At 39.2% G+C, this 15,283-nt stretch overlaps 1 protein-coding gene across 1 annotated transcript in view; it reads right to left on the bottom strand.

Annotated features, from left to right (window-relative positions):
• PRMT9 (protein arginine methyltransferase 9) overlaps positions 1-15,283 on the bottom strand; it is a 28,847-nt gene that overhangs the window by 5,876 nt on the left and 7,688 nt on the right. Inside the window, exons 4-9 of the mRNA XM_058666788.1 lie at positions 11,720-11,887; positions 10,800-10,902; positions 8,802-8,908; positions 6,199-6,391; positions 5,132-5,315; positions 2,184-2,898 (exon numbers count right to left, since the gene is read on the bottom strand). Of these exons, the coding sequence (XP_058522771.1) occupies positions 2,184-2,898; positions 5,132-5,315; positions 6,199-6,391; positions 8,802-8,908; positions 10,800-10,902; positions 11,720-11,887 (1,470 nt within the window). The remainder of the gene's footprint in view (positions 1-2,183; positions 2,899-5,131; positions 5,316-6,198; positions 6,392-8,801; positions 8,909-10,799; positions 10,903-11,719; positions 11,888-15,283) is intronic.

Raw genomic sequence — 15,283 nt, 5'->3', positions numbered from 1 at the left:
GCTTTCAAGGCGAGGACTTTAGCCGCTAGGCCACGCCGCCGGGCCCGAATTAAAAACCTTTTTAAAGGAAACAATCTCTGAGAATCAAGTTGAAGGTCCCATAAATCCTGATTTTGAAAGTTACTACAAAGCTACAGGGAGAATGACATCAGCAAGAAAACATAACAGCGGGGTGGGGCTGCAGGCTGGTACAGCCTCTATGGCAATCAGTATGGAGAACATTCAAACAACTCAAAATCAACATACCGTATGATCCAGCAATAGCACTCCTAGGAATATATCCAGAACAATTGTTTTATGAGAAACCAACATGCACTCCTATGCTCATAGCAGCACAATCAGTAATTGCAAAAACATGGAAGCAACCAAAATGCCCATCAGCAGAGGATTGGATAAGAAAGCTATGGTTCATCTACTCCATGGAATACTACTCAGCTATTAAAAAAAACAAAATGCAGTTCTTTGTGGCCAAATGGGCCAAACTGGAAACCATAATGCTAAGAGAAATGAGCCAATCCCAAAAGGTTAAATACCACATGTTTGCCTTAAGTTAAGATGATATGATGTTATGTATAACATGTTATGTTATGTATGTTATATGTTGTGTATAAACTAAAATTGAAATGTCAATGAGGTGGTCACAGAAGGTGGTGAAGAACTCGCATTTACTTTTAACATATTGGTTACTCATTACTATGTCAATTAATTCCATAATGATGTAAATTTTTGCTGATGGTATGTTGGAGCTTTTAATTGATCGGGATGATACTCTGCTGGCTCTCTCTTCAGACCAGAGAGGGTATACCTAAGAAGCCGTTGAACTTGACTGGACAATAAGATGCTGGACTCTGTGTTTGGTATATGCTTGCAATGGGGGAATCTCAACTGAACTTGAGCTGTGGTTATGCAACAAGGTGGAGGAATCCACCATGGTGGGAGGGTTTGGGGAGGGGTGGGGAGACTCCCGGTACCTATGAAACTATGTCACATAATACAATGTAATTAATGAATAAAAAATAATAAATTAAAAAAAACATAACAGTGGACCCAAGATCCACCTTCCTTCATGGAGACATGAACTTAACAAAAACATACAGACTAACTACCTTTGTGAGAAAATCAGAAACATGTTAAGAAGATCCTGAACCCCAGCCAAACAGGGAGCCAAGAGGCACCACATTGAAAATGGAGGAATGGTATGATACCTCAATTAGTTAACTCTCCAACTGTCATCACTGGTACCCCATGTGGGCCCCAGTTTACGTCCCAGCTTCTCCACTTCCCATCCAGCTTCCTGCTTATGACCTGGGAAAGCAATGTGGAATGACTCAAAGCCTTCAGACCCTGCATGCTCTTGGGAGACCTGGAAGAAACTCTTAGCTCCTGGCATCGGACCAGCTCAGCTCTAGCCACTGCAGCCATCTGTGAAATAAAACACAAAGTAGATCTTTCTCTCTCTCTCTCCTTCTCTCTGCCAATCTGTCTTTCCAATAAAAAATTTAAAAATATGTTTTAAAATGGGCAGAAAATAAATAGCGTCTACTCATCACAGCACCCCACCCCAACACAATTTAACACAATTGGGAGAAGCTTCCTAACTGCCAGCTTCTGCTTCAGAAAGTAGGACTTAATCCAACATTCTGATTTTTCAAGAATCTGCTCCAGGGTGTGATTTCTGCTGTTCTTGACTACAACTGGTGACAGGCTGAGGGAGTACCAAGAACCCAGGAACCCATCCTGGCTTAGCAGAGTACCAGAGCGCTGACAGTAACACAGAGAGACACTAGGGAGCGCTCCACCACTGTGGTTTGCTAAAGCTAAGGGGCATATTTCTCATATCATAAAGTTAAAATCCAACTTTTGCTTTTTTCACCCCAACATCCTCTTACATACTGACAGATTTCTATCTAATGCCCCCCAAATGACATATCAACAATCCAAACCCAAAGCAGCAAGCGTTCTTCTTCACACCTACAGTATAAAGATTTCTTCAGAATAAAAACATTGCAGTACATGCAATGCACGTAAAGAGAAAAGCAAGAAGGCACTAGTGTGAAAAGCAACACCAGAGCCGCAGTCACCTTGACTCAGTCTATTTCCACCACTAAAGGAGTCAGGAGCATTCACATGCAATTTGAGACCAAAAAAAAAAAAAAACCCAAAAGTTGTAGTTTGTGTCTTACCTGGATATTGCCGCTTTTTCCATTATTTCCTGCTGAATGAGTCCAGAGGGCTCAATGACATCCAATATAATTATGCTCCACAACTTGTCTGACTTTGGTCTTTGCAACATAGCAGATTCATCCTCCACATGTCTCAGCCAAAACTCAAGAGTTTCTTTAGGAAAGTGATTGGCTTCAGATATGAGACCCAAAGTGATACGGTGCTGCTCTTTCTCCACGGAGCTGTATGGTTTAACCTGTCCGAGTGTGCCAGCAATGACAGGCAGGATGGAGAAGCCTTCAGACACATCCAACACGTAGAAAGGCTCGTGGCTGCTCTCCACAGCATCACTCTGTTCAGCTCCAGAGCTCATTTCGCTGTCCTGACAGTGAGTATCCATGGCCTGACATGGCTTCTCTGGAGTCAAAGAAGACAGCACTTTTCTCATTGCCATTTTAAAGCCTTCATGATATGGGATGTTGTTCAGCAAAGCAATTTCTGTGGATTCCAAAACACACACCTGTTCCACAGCATCTGGATTACTGGTCTGAAGGTTTGCCAGGGCATTACAGAGTTCAGCCTCATTTCCAAAAGATGATAAGTCTTTATTTTTAAAACTTTTCGCAGTATCCATTTCATGCTCCAAATCCAAGATACTAATATGTTGGATTCTTAAGTAACAATCTTGACAAGATATTTCCATCATCACATGGTCCCCAGGCTTCACCCAATAGTCTTCATAAAATGGTAAGAAAAAAAAGTATGAGAGATTGATATGAGGTACTTGTAAGCCTGAGGATCACACAAATCTCTCTAAGCTGACATTTGTCCTGCCATTGTTTAAATCACCACTTGTTTGTAGAACGTTAGACATAGCCCACTAGCTTCACCTAGGGAAAGGTGGAACTTGAAGATTCAGTTAACTTACAGCCTAATGGAATGATTCAAGAGTTCCTTTACGAAACCCTACTCAACCCAATATCACAGTGCTTTTACTGCAATCACGAGGTATCACTGTGTCCCCAAATTAGCCAACAGCAAAGTGTTGCAGGGGACTATCTATCATCTTTGGTAATGAAGTTTAAAACAATAACAGTAAATGAAATTCACAGCTCAATACTAAACATTACTTTTGCTTCAAAGGACTTTCTTTTCTGTAACAGAAGCTTACAAAAAAAAAAAACAGTAGCATTCAACAAAATAATTTAAGCAATATCTCTTAATTGCTGAATGTTTAGGAATCTAGAATTAAAAGACAGTAAGTCCTACCAAAAAAAACCCACATCATTGTTCTTTCTATTTAACCACATTATGGTTAAAACTTTAAAATACAAATACATAATGACAACTCCTTTTCATCAGCCCTAGAATCAAATAAATGCACAAACTGCCATTCCAATGTTTTAATATATCCTTTGCCAAGAAGGTTTTTTTTTACTGCTAGCTGTGAAAGTCACTCCAAGAGAGCCAGAATAAACACAAAGAAAAAACTGTCATTCCCGAGTGTCAATGTGGTGGGCATTTTATACCCATTATCTCTAAAAATATCTACAATAGTTACTGCAAGGTATACAGAATAATCTCATTTTTATATATGATATAATAAAATCTTAGAGATAACTGACAAGGCTAGCCAGGAAAGGTCAGTAAGTAGCAGAGGCAAGGTATGAATGCACACATACTCCAAAAACATCACACCATCTACTACTCTAGATTTACGACTTAATGACTGTGCTAAATTATATCCTTGATCAGAAGACCAGACGGGCCCGGTGCAGTAGCTTAACGGCTGAAGTCCTCGCCTTGCACACACCGGGATCCCATATGGGCACTGGTTCTAATCCTGGTGGCCCCCACTTCCCATCCAGCTGCCTGCTTGTAGCCTGGGAAAGTGGTCGCGGACAGCCCAAAGCCTTAGGACCCTGCACCCACATAGGAGACCTGGAAGAGACTCCTGGCTCCTGGGTTCGGATTGGCGCAGCTCGGCTATTGCGGCCACTTGGGGAGTGAATCAGCAAACGGAAAATCTTCCTCTCTGTCTCTCCGCCTCCCTTTCCAATAAAAATAAAATAAATCTTACCAAAAAAAAAAAAAAAAAAAAAGACCAGACAGAAAAACAAATACATTACCTTCCACTTTAAAAAAGATAAAGTTTTCAGGCCAAGAACAATAGCTCCCCGTGCAAGTGCCAGGGATCCCATATGGGCACCAGTTCCTTACCCAGCTACTCCATTTCCTTTTCAGTTCCCTGCTTGTGGCCTGAGAAAGCAGCAGAGGACGGCCCAAAGCCTTGGGACCCTGCACCCACATGGGAGACCCAGAAAAAGCTCCTGGCTTCGGAACAGGTCAGGTCTGGGCACTGCAACCTTTTGAGGAGTGAGCCAGTGGATGGAAGATCTTTCTGTCTCCGATTCTCTCTATAAATCTGCCTTTCCAACAAAAACAACTGCTGTAGACTTACTGAATCCCATAAAATGGCTGTAAACAAACAAGTTCTATTCAAAAGCATCTCTAAAATGCAGCTTCTTGGGGAAAGGTGTGGACCCATTAGCTCCCTCAAAGTGTCAATGTTGTGATCATATGATAGAGTATATGTTTATAGCCTGTGACTTCACGGATGCCATCAAATTTTCCATCAAATTCCATCACTAAAAGCAATATGTATCCAAGGCTTTCCATTAAAAACTGAACATGGATCTCTTTCATTAGTAACTAGACAACCACAGCTGAAAAAAGTTATTTAACAACAGGTATCTTTGAGTGGCAGGCAGCAGAGCTTTATTCTCTTCTTTAAATATGTTACCTAGTTAAAATTCATTAAAAAAAAAAAAAAGGAAATACTGAAAGACTGAACCAACTGCATTTGACTGGAAACTTCATACCCACACTATGTAGGGAAGAGAACACTGACTAGAAGGCATGGAGAATTAAAGCACCAAATGTAAAGCCAAAGGTAGACGAGCCTCACCTGCGAGGTCCTGTACGGGGTACACAGCCTGCTCCCAGCACGTTTCCTCCCCAGGACTTGTGGACAGACTGTGTTCATCATCGAGCTGGAGCACAAACCAAACCACAACAGCATCGAGGATGCCTTCTTTCATAACAGGAACACAAATCTGATCAGGCTTTCTAGCTGCAAGACTTTTTAATTCCTAAGATGTAAAAAAAGAGAGAGAGAGATAATTTTATACATTTAATATATTCATACCTCAATATAATATCACTTCCTATCTGAAGATGTTTCAGTCCTGCCCAGCATCTTCAAGGACTCAGTCAGCTGGCACACCTATAACCACTTCAGGTGCAACGGATGGGGTCCTCTGACTTTTTGGAATTCTGTAAGGTTATGTCCAGAAGGATGAGGCACAAACATACTGCTGATGTGGAAAGAAGTCTATGACATACAGGTGGCAGAAAAACGCATGTGGCAGAGCAACAAGGAAAAGTGTATGTTTGTAGAAAACTAGAAAAGCAAGTCTGGAAAGATGTACTTCCAACAAATGACCTGGGAAAGAAGGCCCAGGATTTTAAAAGGAAGAAAAATACTATGACTTTTTTCCTGTCTATTCTTCTGAATTGCTTGAACATATTCAACAGGCAGGCATTACTTCCAAAAGTAAACCCTAAATCATTCATGAACAATGCATGAAATTTAGGGGATTGGCGCTGTGGCACAGTAGGCTAAGCTTCCACCTATGGTACTGGCAACCTATATGGGCACAGGTTAATGTCCTAGATATGCCATTTCCCGTCCAGCTCCCTGCTTATGGCCAGGAAAAGCAGAGAAGAGCTCAAGTCCTTGGGCCCCTATAGCTGTTTGAGAGACCTGAAGAAGCTACCTGGATCCTGGCTTCAGATCAGTCCAACTCTGGTCACTGGAGCCATTTGGGAATCAAATCAGTGCATGGAAGATATCTCTCTCTTGCTCTCTCTTGTTCTCATTCTCCATCTCTCTGTAACTTTACCTCTCAAATAAAAAATAAAATCTTCAAAAAAATTTGAATGTTTAAAAACAGTAGTTGACCATTCATTTACCTGAAGACTGTTGAAATTTACTGTCATAATTTTGAAGCAGTCTGTCAAAGGCACATAGCCCCCAGGGATCCGACTCATCTTTTCAGTTGTATAAGGTTCAACTGTTTCTTCAGTATCCACAGAAGAGTATGCTGGACTATGAAATTTCACATTTGCTGGCAAATGGATACCAGCAACATCCTTCATACCCACTCTAGTGACAGAGGAAACAGGAAGAAAATGTATCTTCCTCAAAATCAAGTAACACCAGCTAAGGCACAATCCAGAAAATTAAGTATAAAAGAGAACTAAAACCTCAGAAGCAAAGGTTTCTTAGACATAGTTACATTTATATTTATATATTTATATAAATATATACTTATTTATATATTATATTTATATATATTTATATTTGTATAGTTATATAAATATATATTTATATATTATATTTATATATTTATATTTATATTTATATATATTATATATGAAACATGAATTACGAAGGAAAGCAAATCACAAACAGGTCTACATTAAAGAACTTCTGACAAGATTTCCTGTGAGAAGTGAAAGAAAATAATACATATTCAACAAAACACCAAAAAAGTCATCCATGGGGCAGGCATTTAGTGTAGCAGTTAAGATGCTGGCTAAGATCACAAGAACATGGAAACAACCTAAATGCCCACTGAAAGAGGACTGGATAAAGAAACTGTGGTACATCTACTCACGGAATATTACTCAGGTATTACAGAGAATGAAACGCTATTGTTTGCATCCAAATGGGCCTAACTGAAGAACATTATGCTAAGTGAAATGAGCTAATCCCAAAAAGACAGATATCATATGTTCACTCTAATAAGACAACTTCCATCAAAAACACACACACAAAAGTTTAAAGTAGAATAAAAACACACATGTAACCCCACAAAGTACGTAATGGAGACCAGAGAGTACCAGTAATCAAACAAAATCAACGGAACGCACCTCTATTAAGGAATGAAGGTAGATTTCCAATGAATGTTCTAACAACAACAAATTGGAATCTCTACAATAGCCTATAACAACAATGTAAACAGCAGAAAGCTGGAACCATTTCTCTTTCATCTCTAACTTTAAGTGGTTGTTTTCTGATGATGTGTGATGTTAATATGGCTGAGGGGTTGATCTGCTCATATTCTTAGGGAAGGCTCTTGTTTCAATGTATAGTTTTTTGGTTTCAAATCCAACTATTTTTGCTGCGAATTTTACCTTTTCATGCTTCCTATTCATTTGTGTCTTTCTCAACAAGTCCTTTAGCCCTTGAAGTTGAGTCTATCAACTTCATAAAAATGCATCAAATTTAAAATTCACAAATTTATGGTCTATGCACTTACTACAATATTTTTACGTGTCAATAATAAAAATTTATTCTGGAAAAACAGTTCAGGAACATTTTAATAATACTATTTTGTGAAGGGAAAACACTCCAATCTCATCCCACCTCAATTCAGCAGCATTTCTTTTTTAGTTTACTTACTATGATTTCAGAAGTTAACCATACTTTCAAAAATTATTTTATTATATCCAAAAGTTAAATCATCAAATGGAAATGCTAATAATTTCAGTATTTTAATTACATTTCATATGTCATACAAAGTGAAGTGAAAATTTCAAGTTATTATACCTGAGTCTAAACTTACTATAAAAAGTGAAAATCCATTTTCACGGTATTCTTTGTTCCCATTTCTTCGCCATCAAGTTTTACCATTAAAAGTTACCAAGGCTGACACAGTGGCACATCAAGCTAGTCCTCAGTCTGCAAGCACTACCATTCCCTACGAGCACTGGGCCCTGCCTAGCTGTTCCACTTCTAATCTAGCTCCCTGCTGATTGCCTGGGAAAGCAGCAGAGGATGATTCAAGGCCTTCCTCCTTGCACTCTCATGGGAGGGCCGGAAGTCACTAGCTCCTAGCTTTAGATCAACTCAGCTCCAGCCACTGCAGCCATGTGGGGAGTGACCCAACAAATGGAAGACCTGTCTCTTCTCTGCAAAGCTGCCTTTCAGGGTGCAGCACAATGGCTTAATGGCTAAATCCTCGCCTTGCATCATATTCCAACCACTCCAATTCCTGTCCACCTCCTTGCTTGTGGCCTGGGAAAGCAGTTGAGCACAGCCCAAAGCCTTGAGACTCTGCACCTGCATGGAAGACCCCGGATGCAAGATCCTTTTCTCTGTCTCACCTTCTGTCTGTAAAATCTGACTTTCCAATAAAGATAAATAAATCTTTTAAAAAATATATTTTGTTCTCTACACACACACACACACACGTGTACTTAAAGACTGAATCAAAAAGTAAGCTTGTTTTGATGAAAAAAAACTTTAAAACCATGTACACACAGATCAGAGTACATAGAAAATACAGACTATGAAATAAAACTGCATGAATTTCAAAACTGCATCAAATAATGCATCTATTAATTTAATTTTCTACAAACTTTTTGAAATTATCTCATTTACACAAAAATGCGATTAAATTTAAAGGTCAGAAAGCTTTAAGTCCCTACCCAAATATTCATGAATAACTTTAAATTCAGTATTTTCCTTATACTGATTTTTAATATTTACTACTAAAATAGTCACTTACCTATGATGTCTTCTTATTTCTGCACACTCGACTGCTATTCCAAATATTACAGCACTTGCTGGTATAACTTTCCCATAGTTTTCATAATTACCATTTTCACCTTTGGTCTAAAAATACAATATTATTATTACATGTATAAAAATGTGCATAAATAAGTTATGAAAAGTAGTAGGAAGGGGAACTTTAAATAAGGAAAAGCAGGCTAAGGGAAGGACTGTTTCCATCAAGATGTATGAACAGCTCATATTTGTGTGCATGTGTATGCTTTTTTAACTTCATAATATAAGTACTAAGGAAAGAACAGGAGGAGGAAGAAAGCAGAGGATGGAGGCAAGGAGAAGGAAAACAGCTGCATTATAAAGTAAAACCTTTGTGGCATTACCCTGAGAAACCAAAATCTTTATTACATATATGAAAAATAAATGGCTCTTTATTTCACAGAATATTTTCAATCTGAAATTTTTGTTGTAAATAGTTCATTTTTATTACATGTTAAACTCCTTCCCACATAATGGAAAGTATATGTATAAAATATATGATTTGCGAAGTACAGCAGAGAAATTCAATAAAAAGTATAATCTCACAATGATACAAGTGAGTTTTGGCCCCAGTGCTGTGGCCCTGGAAGCACCAGGATTCCATATGGGTACCAGTTCAGGTCCTACCACTCTACTTCCCAGCCAGCTCCCTGCCTGTGGCCTGGGAAAGCAGTCGAGGACAGCCCAAAGCCTTGGGACCCTGCATCCATGTGGGAAACTTGGAAGAAGCTCCTGGCTCCTGGCTTCAGATCGGATCATCTCTGGCCATTGTAGACATTTGGGGAGTGAACCAGAAGATGAAAGATATTTCTCTCTCCTTCTCTCTGTAAATCTGCCTTTCCAATAAAAACAAAGTAATCTCTTTTTTTTAGGTTTATTTTTATTGGAAATGCAGATATAAGAGAAGAGGAGAGACAGAGAGGAAGATCTTCCATCTGATGATCCACTCCCCAAATGACCGCAATTACAATCACCGGGATTACACCGATGCTTGGGTTCAACAGCTACTGTAAAATTCAACAATGCAGGCCCAACACAGTAGCCTCACAGCTAAAGTCCTCGTCTAGCATGCGCCAGGATCCCATATGGGTATATGTTCTAATCCCAGCAGCCCCGCTTCCCATCCAGCTCTCTGCTTGTGGCCTGGGAAAGCAGCTGAGGACAGCCCAAAGCCTTGAGATCCTACACCCATGTGGGAAATCCAGAAGCTCCTGGCTCCTGGCTTCGAATCGGCTCAGTTCTGGCCTTTTCGGCCTCTTGGGGAGTGAAGCGTTGGGCAGAAGATCATCTTCTCTGTCTCTCCTCTCTGTGTATCTGACCTTCCAATCAAAATAAATAAATCTTAAAAAAAAATACTAACAAGCCAAGTAGCACTACCTTTTGATAATTCAGCAAAATTCCAAGCAGAGATGGCTGTGAAATCAAATCAATTTTATGACTTATCATTTGAGCGGATGTACAGTAACTGTGAAATGGAGACTAACATCCAGATATGAGGATACAATGTAGTATGCATTTCTACTTCCAGACAAAGATGGACTTACAATGAAACTGTTTACTATATCTTGACAATAGGATGCTGTACTCTCTGTCATTGTCCATGCCCGCAATGATGGACATATGACTGTGTATGAAGAAATATACCTTAGTAATGATACAGAGGAACTAGGTGGGGGGAGGGAATTGGGGAGGGGATAATGGAAATGCCAGCAGCCTATGGATCTGTATCATAAAATGATAATAATAATAATAAAATGTAAAAAAAAAACACACAAAAAAAGAAATCAAATCAATTAAACCAAGTGCTGCCTTTTCCATTGCCAATTACAAACAAACAAAAAAAAAAATTCTTACCAAATACCTCATTTGGGCATATGTTTATTTAGGTTTATATTTATATAAGCATAAATATGTACATGGGCTTAAGAAGTCTCTCAAAATCAGTTTTCACACTGCTTACCTTTGGTTGCAAAAGTAAATGCTCCCAAGCATGTATCAAACTCTCCACAATTCCTTCTCCAAATAAACCTGCATCGACAGTTTCTGTTACAACTAGGGACACTCTATAGAACGATTTTTTAAAGACATATGTAAGTAAAGTGTTAGGCTATTACACAGATATCAAAGCTGAGAGAAGGAAGAGCATATTATCAAAATAACCCACATGTAAAATTTTTTCATATATTCGTTTCAATATGTACCCCTGAATCTTGAGGAATTTGCTCTCATCTTCCCGACACTATTGTGTTCTCTATTGGCTCCTTCTTATTGGCTGAGGGGAAGGAGGAACAAGCTTCGCCTGGCACTGTTGCCTGCTCATCATTATACACATAAACCCCCTAACGATAGGAAGCTCTCCTCCACTACCCTTTCCAGCCTCCTGTCTTGAAGCCACCAAGTAAGTGAGAATGTAGCACCCTATAAATATTTTCAAAAGAATCCTCTTCCTCAGTTCTCATTTGTCTTGACCCAGAAAGAACATTTAATGAAGGTCAGACCCCTCTCCAAACCCAGTCTCTCACACCTAGGACACTGCACACCCCGTGTTGGTTTCTTACACGTTGATCATGCCTATCTTGTCTCTAACTTTACCGACTTGTACTTAACTGTGAGTGTACAAAAACAACTGGTCTGTACAGCTCTGCTCTTCTGTCCATTCTTTGCTTATAGAAAATTTTTACTCAAAGACACACAAAAATAATTACTACCCTCCCGAATTCCTTTAGCTCTTACTGACAGTATCATTTATTTAGGTAATTAGAAGATTAAGAAGTTTCATGAATATTCCTTATCCTCCTATCTAGACCATAGTAGAAATCATAATTTTTATAAAGTAAAATAGCTGATTATAAGCACTAAAATCAGTTTACACTGTAGTACCTTTCAGGAACGTGTTTTGGAATCTCTATGTCAAGTGACTTCATATGCAACAGTTTGATCCCTGTTTCCATCTTGTTGGCTGCCACTACATCACAGGCAAGTTCATACATGGTCTTGGATAACTCACAGGCATAAACAGAGTGTGCTCCAGCCTTCTTAGCAAACATGCTACAAGGAAGGAAAAAAATGCTGCATTATGGAAAAATAGTCAACTGTATATGTCACATCTTCAAATTTCAACTGTTTTCTTCTTTAATACTACCACTACCATCCTATATTCAAAAAAAATTGTCTAGAAATAAATCATATAATCATGATGTCCATTACATTAAAACACAGTTGGAGGGCCCAGCATGATAGCGTAGTGGTTAAGGTCCTTGCCTTGCACGCCCTGGGATCCCATATGGGTGCCGCTTCTAATCCCAGCAGCCCCACTTCCCATCCAGCTCCCTGCTCGTGGCCTGGGAAGGCAGTCATGGACGGCCCAAATCCTTGGGACCCTGCACCCGCATGGGAGACCCGGAAGAGCTCCTGGCTTCGCATTGGCTCAGCTCCAGCCATTCTGGTCACTTGGGGAGTGAACCATTAAACAGAAGATCTTCCTCTCTGCCGCTCCTCCTTTCTGTATATCTGCCTTTCCAATAAAATAAATAAATAAATAAACAAATACACAAACAAATAAAAAACACACAGTTGGAAACAGGTGTTTAGCTTATTCATTAAGATATCTATGTCCCTCATTAGAGTACCTGGCTTGATTCCCAGCTCAACTCTAACTCCAGGATCCTGCCAATGCAAAGTAAGAATGAGTGATAAGACAAGCAGTAGTTCCTGCCACCCACCTGGAAGGCCTGCCTTGTGTTCAGCGATCCTAGCTGGTTTTCCAACTTCAACCTCAGTCACTGTGGATATTTAGGAAGAAAACTAGCAAACAGGAACAACTTCTATGTGTCCATGTGACTGTATGCATGTGGTACGTGTATGGGTCAAATCTCAAAAAAAAAGAAGTTAAGATTCATTTATTTTTACTGGAAAGGCAGATTTACAGAAAGCAGAGACAGAAAGATCTTCCACCCACCAGTTCACTCCCCAAATGGCCACAACGGCTGGAGCTAAGCCAATCCGAAGCTAGGAGGGTCCCAAAGCTTTGGGCCGTCCTCTACTGCTTTGCCAGGCCACAAGCAGGGAGCTGGATGGAAGTGAAGCAGCCAGGACATGAACCAGCGCCCATAGGGGATCCCACAGTGTGCAAGGCCAGGACTTTAGCCACTACCCTGCTGCACCAGGCTCTCAAATACATTTTAAAAGCACAAAATAATACTGGGCTGGCACAGTGGCTCAACAGGTTAATCCCGCAAGCATCAGCATCTCATATGGGTGATGGTTCTAATCTGGCTACTCCACTTCTGATCCAGCTCTCTGTCAATGGATTGGGGAAACAGAAAAGGATTACTCACATCCCCGGGATCCCACATCCATGTGGAAAACAAGGAAGAAACTTCTGGCTCCTGGCTTCAGATCAGCTCAGCTCTGGCCACTGCAGTCATTTGGGGAGTGAACCAATAGATGGAAGATTTTTCTCTGTCTCTCCTTTTCTCTGTACATCTGCCTTTCCAAAAAAAGTATGTCTTCAAAAAAATTTTTTGAAAAAATAAAAAGATAAAAAGACATAATTGGCATGAAAAACACTAATAGGTCTTAATGTGGATGAGGCTCCACCAGAATATTAACACCAAAAAAAAAAAAAAAAAAAAAAAATTCTCAGTGCTGGAGCTGTACCATAGTGGGTTAAAACCACCACCTTCTGGTTTGATTGAAGGAAAGAGAAGGTAGCTGTGTAAGAAGTATGGTCCCAAAAATTTGGGTGTCAAATAATTTCAAACTTTTCAGCTCATTTTTGTTTGAATGTCCTGTTTTCACATTGAAGGATAGAGCCTACAAAAATTTCTTTCAGAAAACAAAAAGCAGCAGCAGCAATATCTTGTTCTCTAAGTTATAGACAAATTCAGTGTGTTATGCTATTTTGCTTTTTTCAGGACTGTTTGTGGGATAATAATCCTTTGTCATTGCCTTGACTCCACCTTCTGAGCTCTCTCACGAGTTGAACCATTGTTGTCCTTGTAAAAAATACTAAGGCTTCAAGGTGAAGGAATTCATGATGGGGGAAGGGTTTGGGGTGAAGGGGGGGGGAATCCCAGTCATGTAATGCAATGTAATTAATGAATAAATGAATATTAAAGAAAAAAAAAATACTAAGGCTTATTTTGGTTTCTAAGGCAATTTATTTCTTCTCTTAGTGGATGAGGCAGTATGTGTAGGTAGTGTTATACTTTGGCTTAAGTATTGAGTTAACTTCCTTTTCTGCTGGAGTGGGCTGGTTGTTTGCAGGTTTGGTTTTCCTGCTCTTGTTACTAGTGGTATTAACATTAACATAGGGCTGGTGAGATTAATTTTGCCTTAATATCCCAGTTAGAAATATGGCCTTTAGCTGACCTACAGAGGTTTGTTGTGATTCAAGTTTTATTTCTCCTATTCTTTTTCTTCAGTAAATCCAGTGATAGTTTAGTATTAAAAACGAAGTTGATGTCTCTATAGGTCAATACCATTAAATAATCCTCTTGCAGATGTTTCCTTGACATAATAAAAATAAATAAATAAAGGAAGCTTAGGTGTACTTGTGGCACAGTGGATGCATTCAGTGTCGACTGATGCAAGCTGTTAAAAGCGTGACCACCAATCATTTGCTAATTGGTAAGAATATCTAGACAGTATTTTTGAGAGCAACACAGCTGTGCTATTTCTTATCTGTTGGAGAAGATCCCAGATTTGCTTAGGTGGTGCCTACGTTTAAGGATTTGGGGTAAGGGGAGTTACTAAACATAGTGTTTCTTTCGTTGCAAATGTAGAAATGCGAAGTATTTCTGGAACTTAAGGAGAGACTTTGACCGCTTGGTAACTTTCTCTAAGGAGATATCTGAAATATTCATGTTTTCCTCCCATTTCGAACAGATTACCAAAAAATTGCTTTCGTTGGAGAACAGAGCTTTGGCTTTAAATGGAATATCACAATATTTATCCTGTTATATAAATGCTGATATAAAAGTCTCATCTCCAGATGTGTTAAATGACCATTATTATACAAAGTGTTTATGTACACTTTATTACCCTCAGTTTTTGAGAATGTGAAAGTACAATAGACTTTATCAGGCTTGAGTGCCAAGAATAATACAGAAAAATTAGTTGATGGGTGAATTTAAGGTTTCCGATCTCAAGATAGCTAAATGTAGAAATGACCATACTGGTTTCTTGGGTATCAGTCTCTTAAATTTTGAACAGTCTAAATCTAGAAGAAAAGTTTACCTTCATGAGTAAGTTTCAATTTGATCTTGCCAAGAAAAGAGTGCCTGAGTCACAGAAGGCATAATTAATTTGAAGAACTCAGCCTTTTTGTAAACTTCCAGATATCAAAGTAGATTTTGATATATAATGACACTGCCTCTATTTCTACAACCATTTCACCTGGACTGTCTAATAAATCCTTTGAATGTATCCCTAAAAGTTACT

This window comes from Ochotona princeps, chromosome 7 (genome assembly GCF_030435755.1).
Source record: "Ochotona princeps isolate mOchPri1 chromosome 7, mOchPri1.hap1, whole genome shotgun sequence".
Classification (NCBI taxonomy): domain Eukaryota; kingdom Metazoa; phylum Chordata; class Mammalia; order Lagomorpha; family Ochotonidae; genus Ochotona; species Ochotona princeps.
Note: the sequence above shows the minus strand (reverse complement) of the source record. Positions and strands in the feature narration are given on the sequence as shown.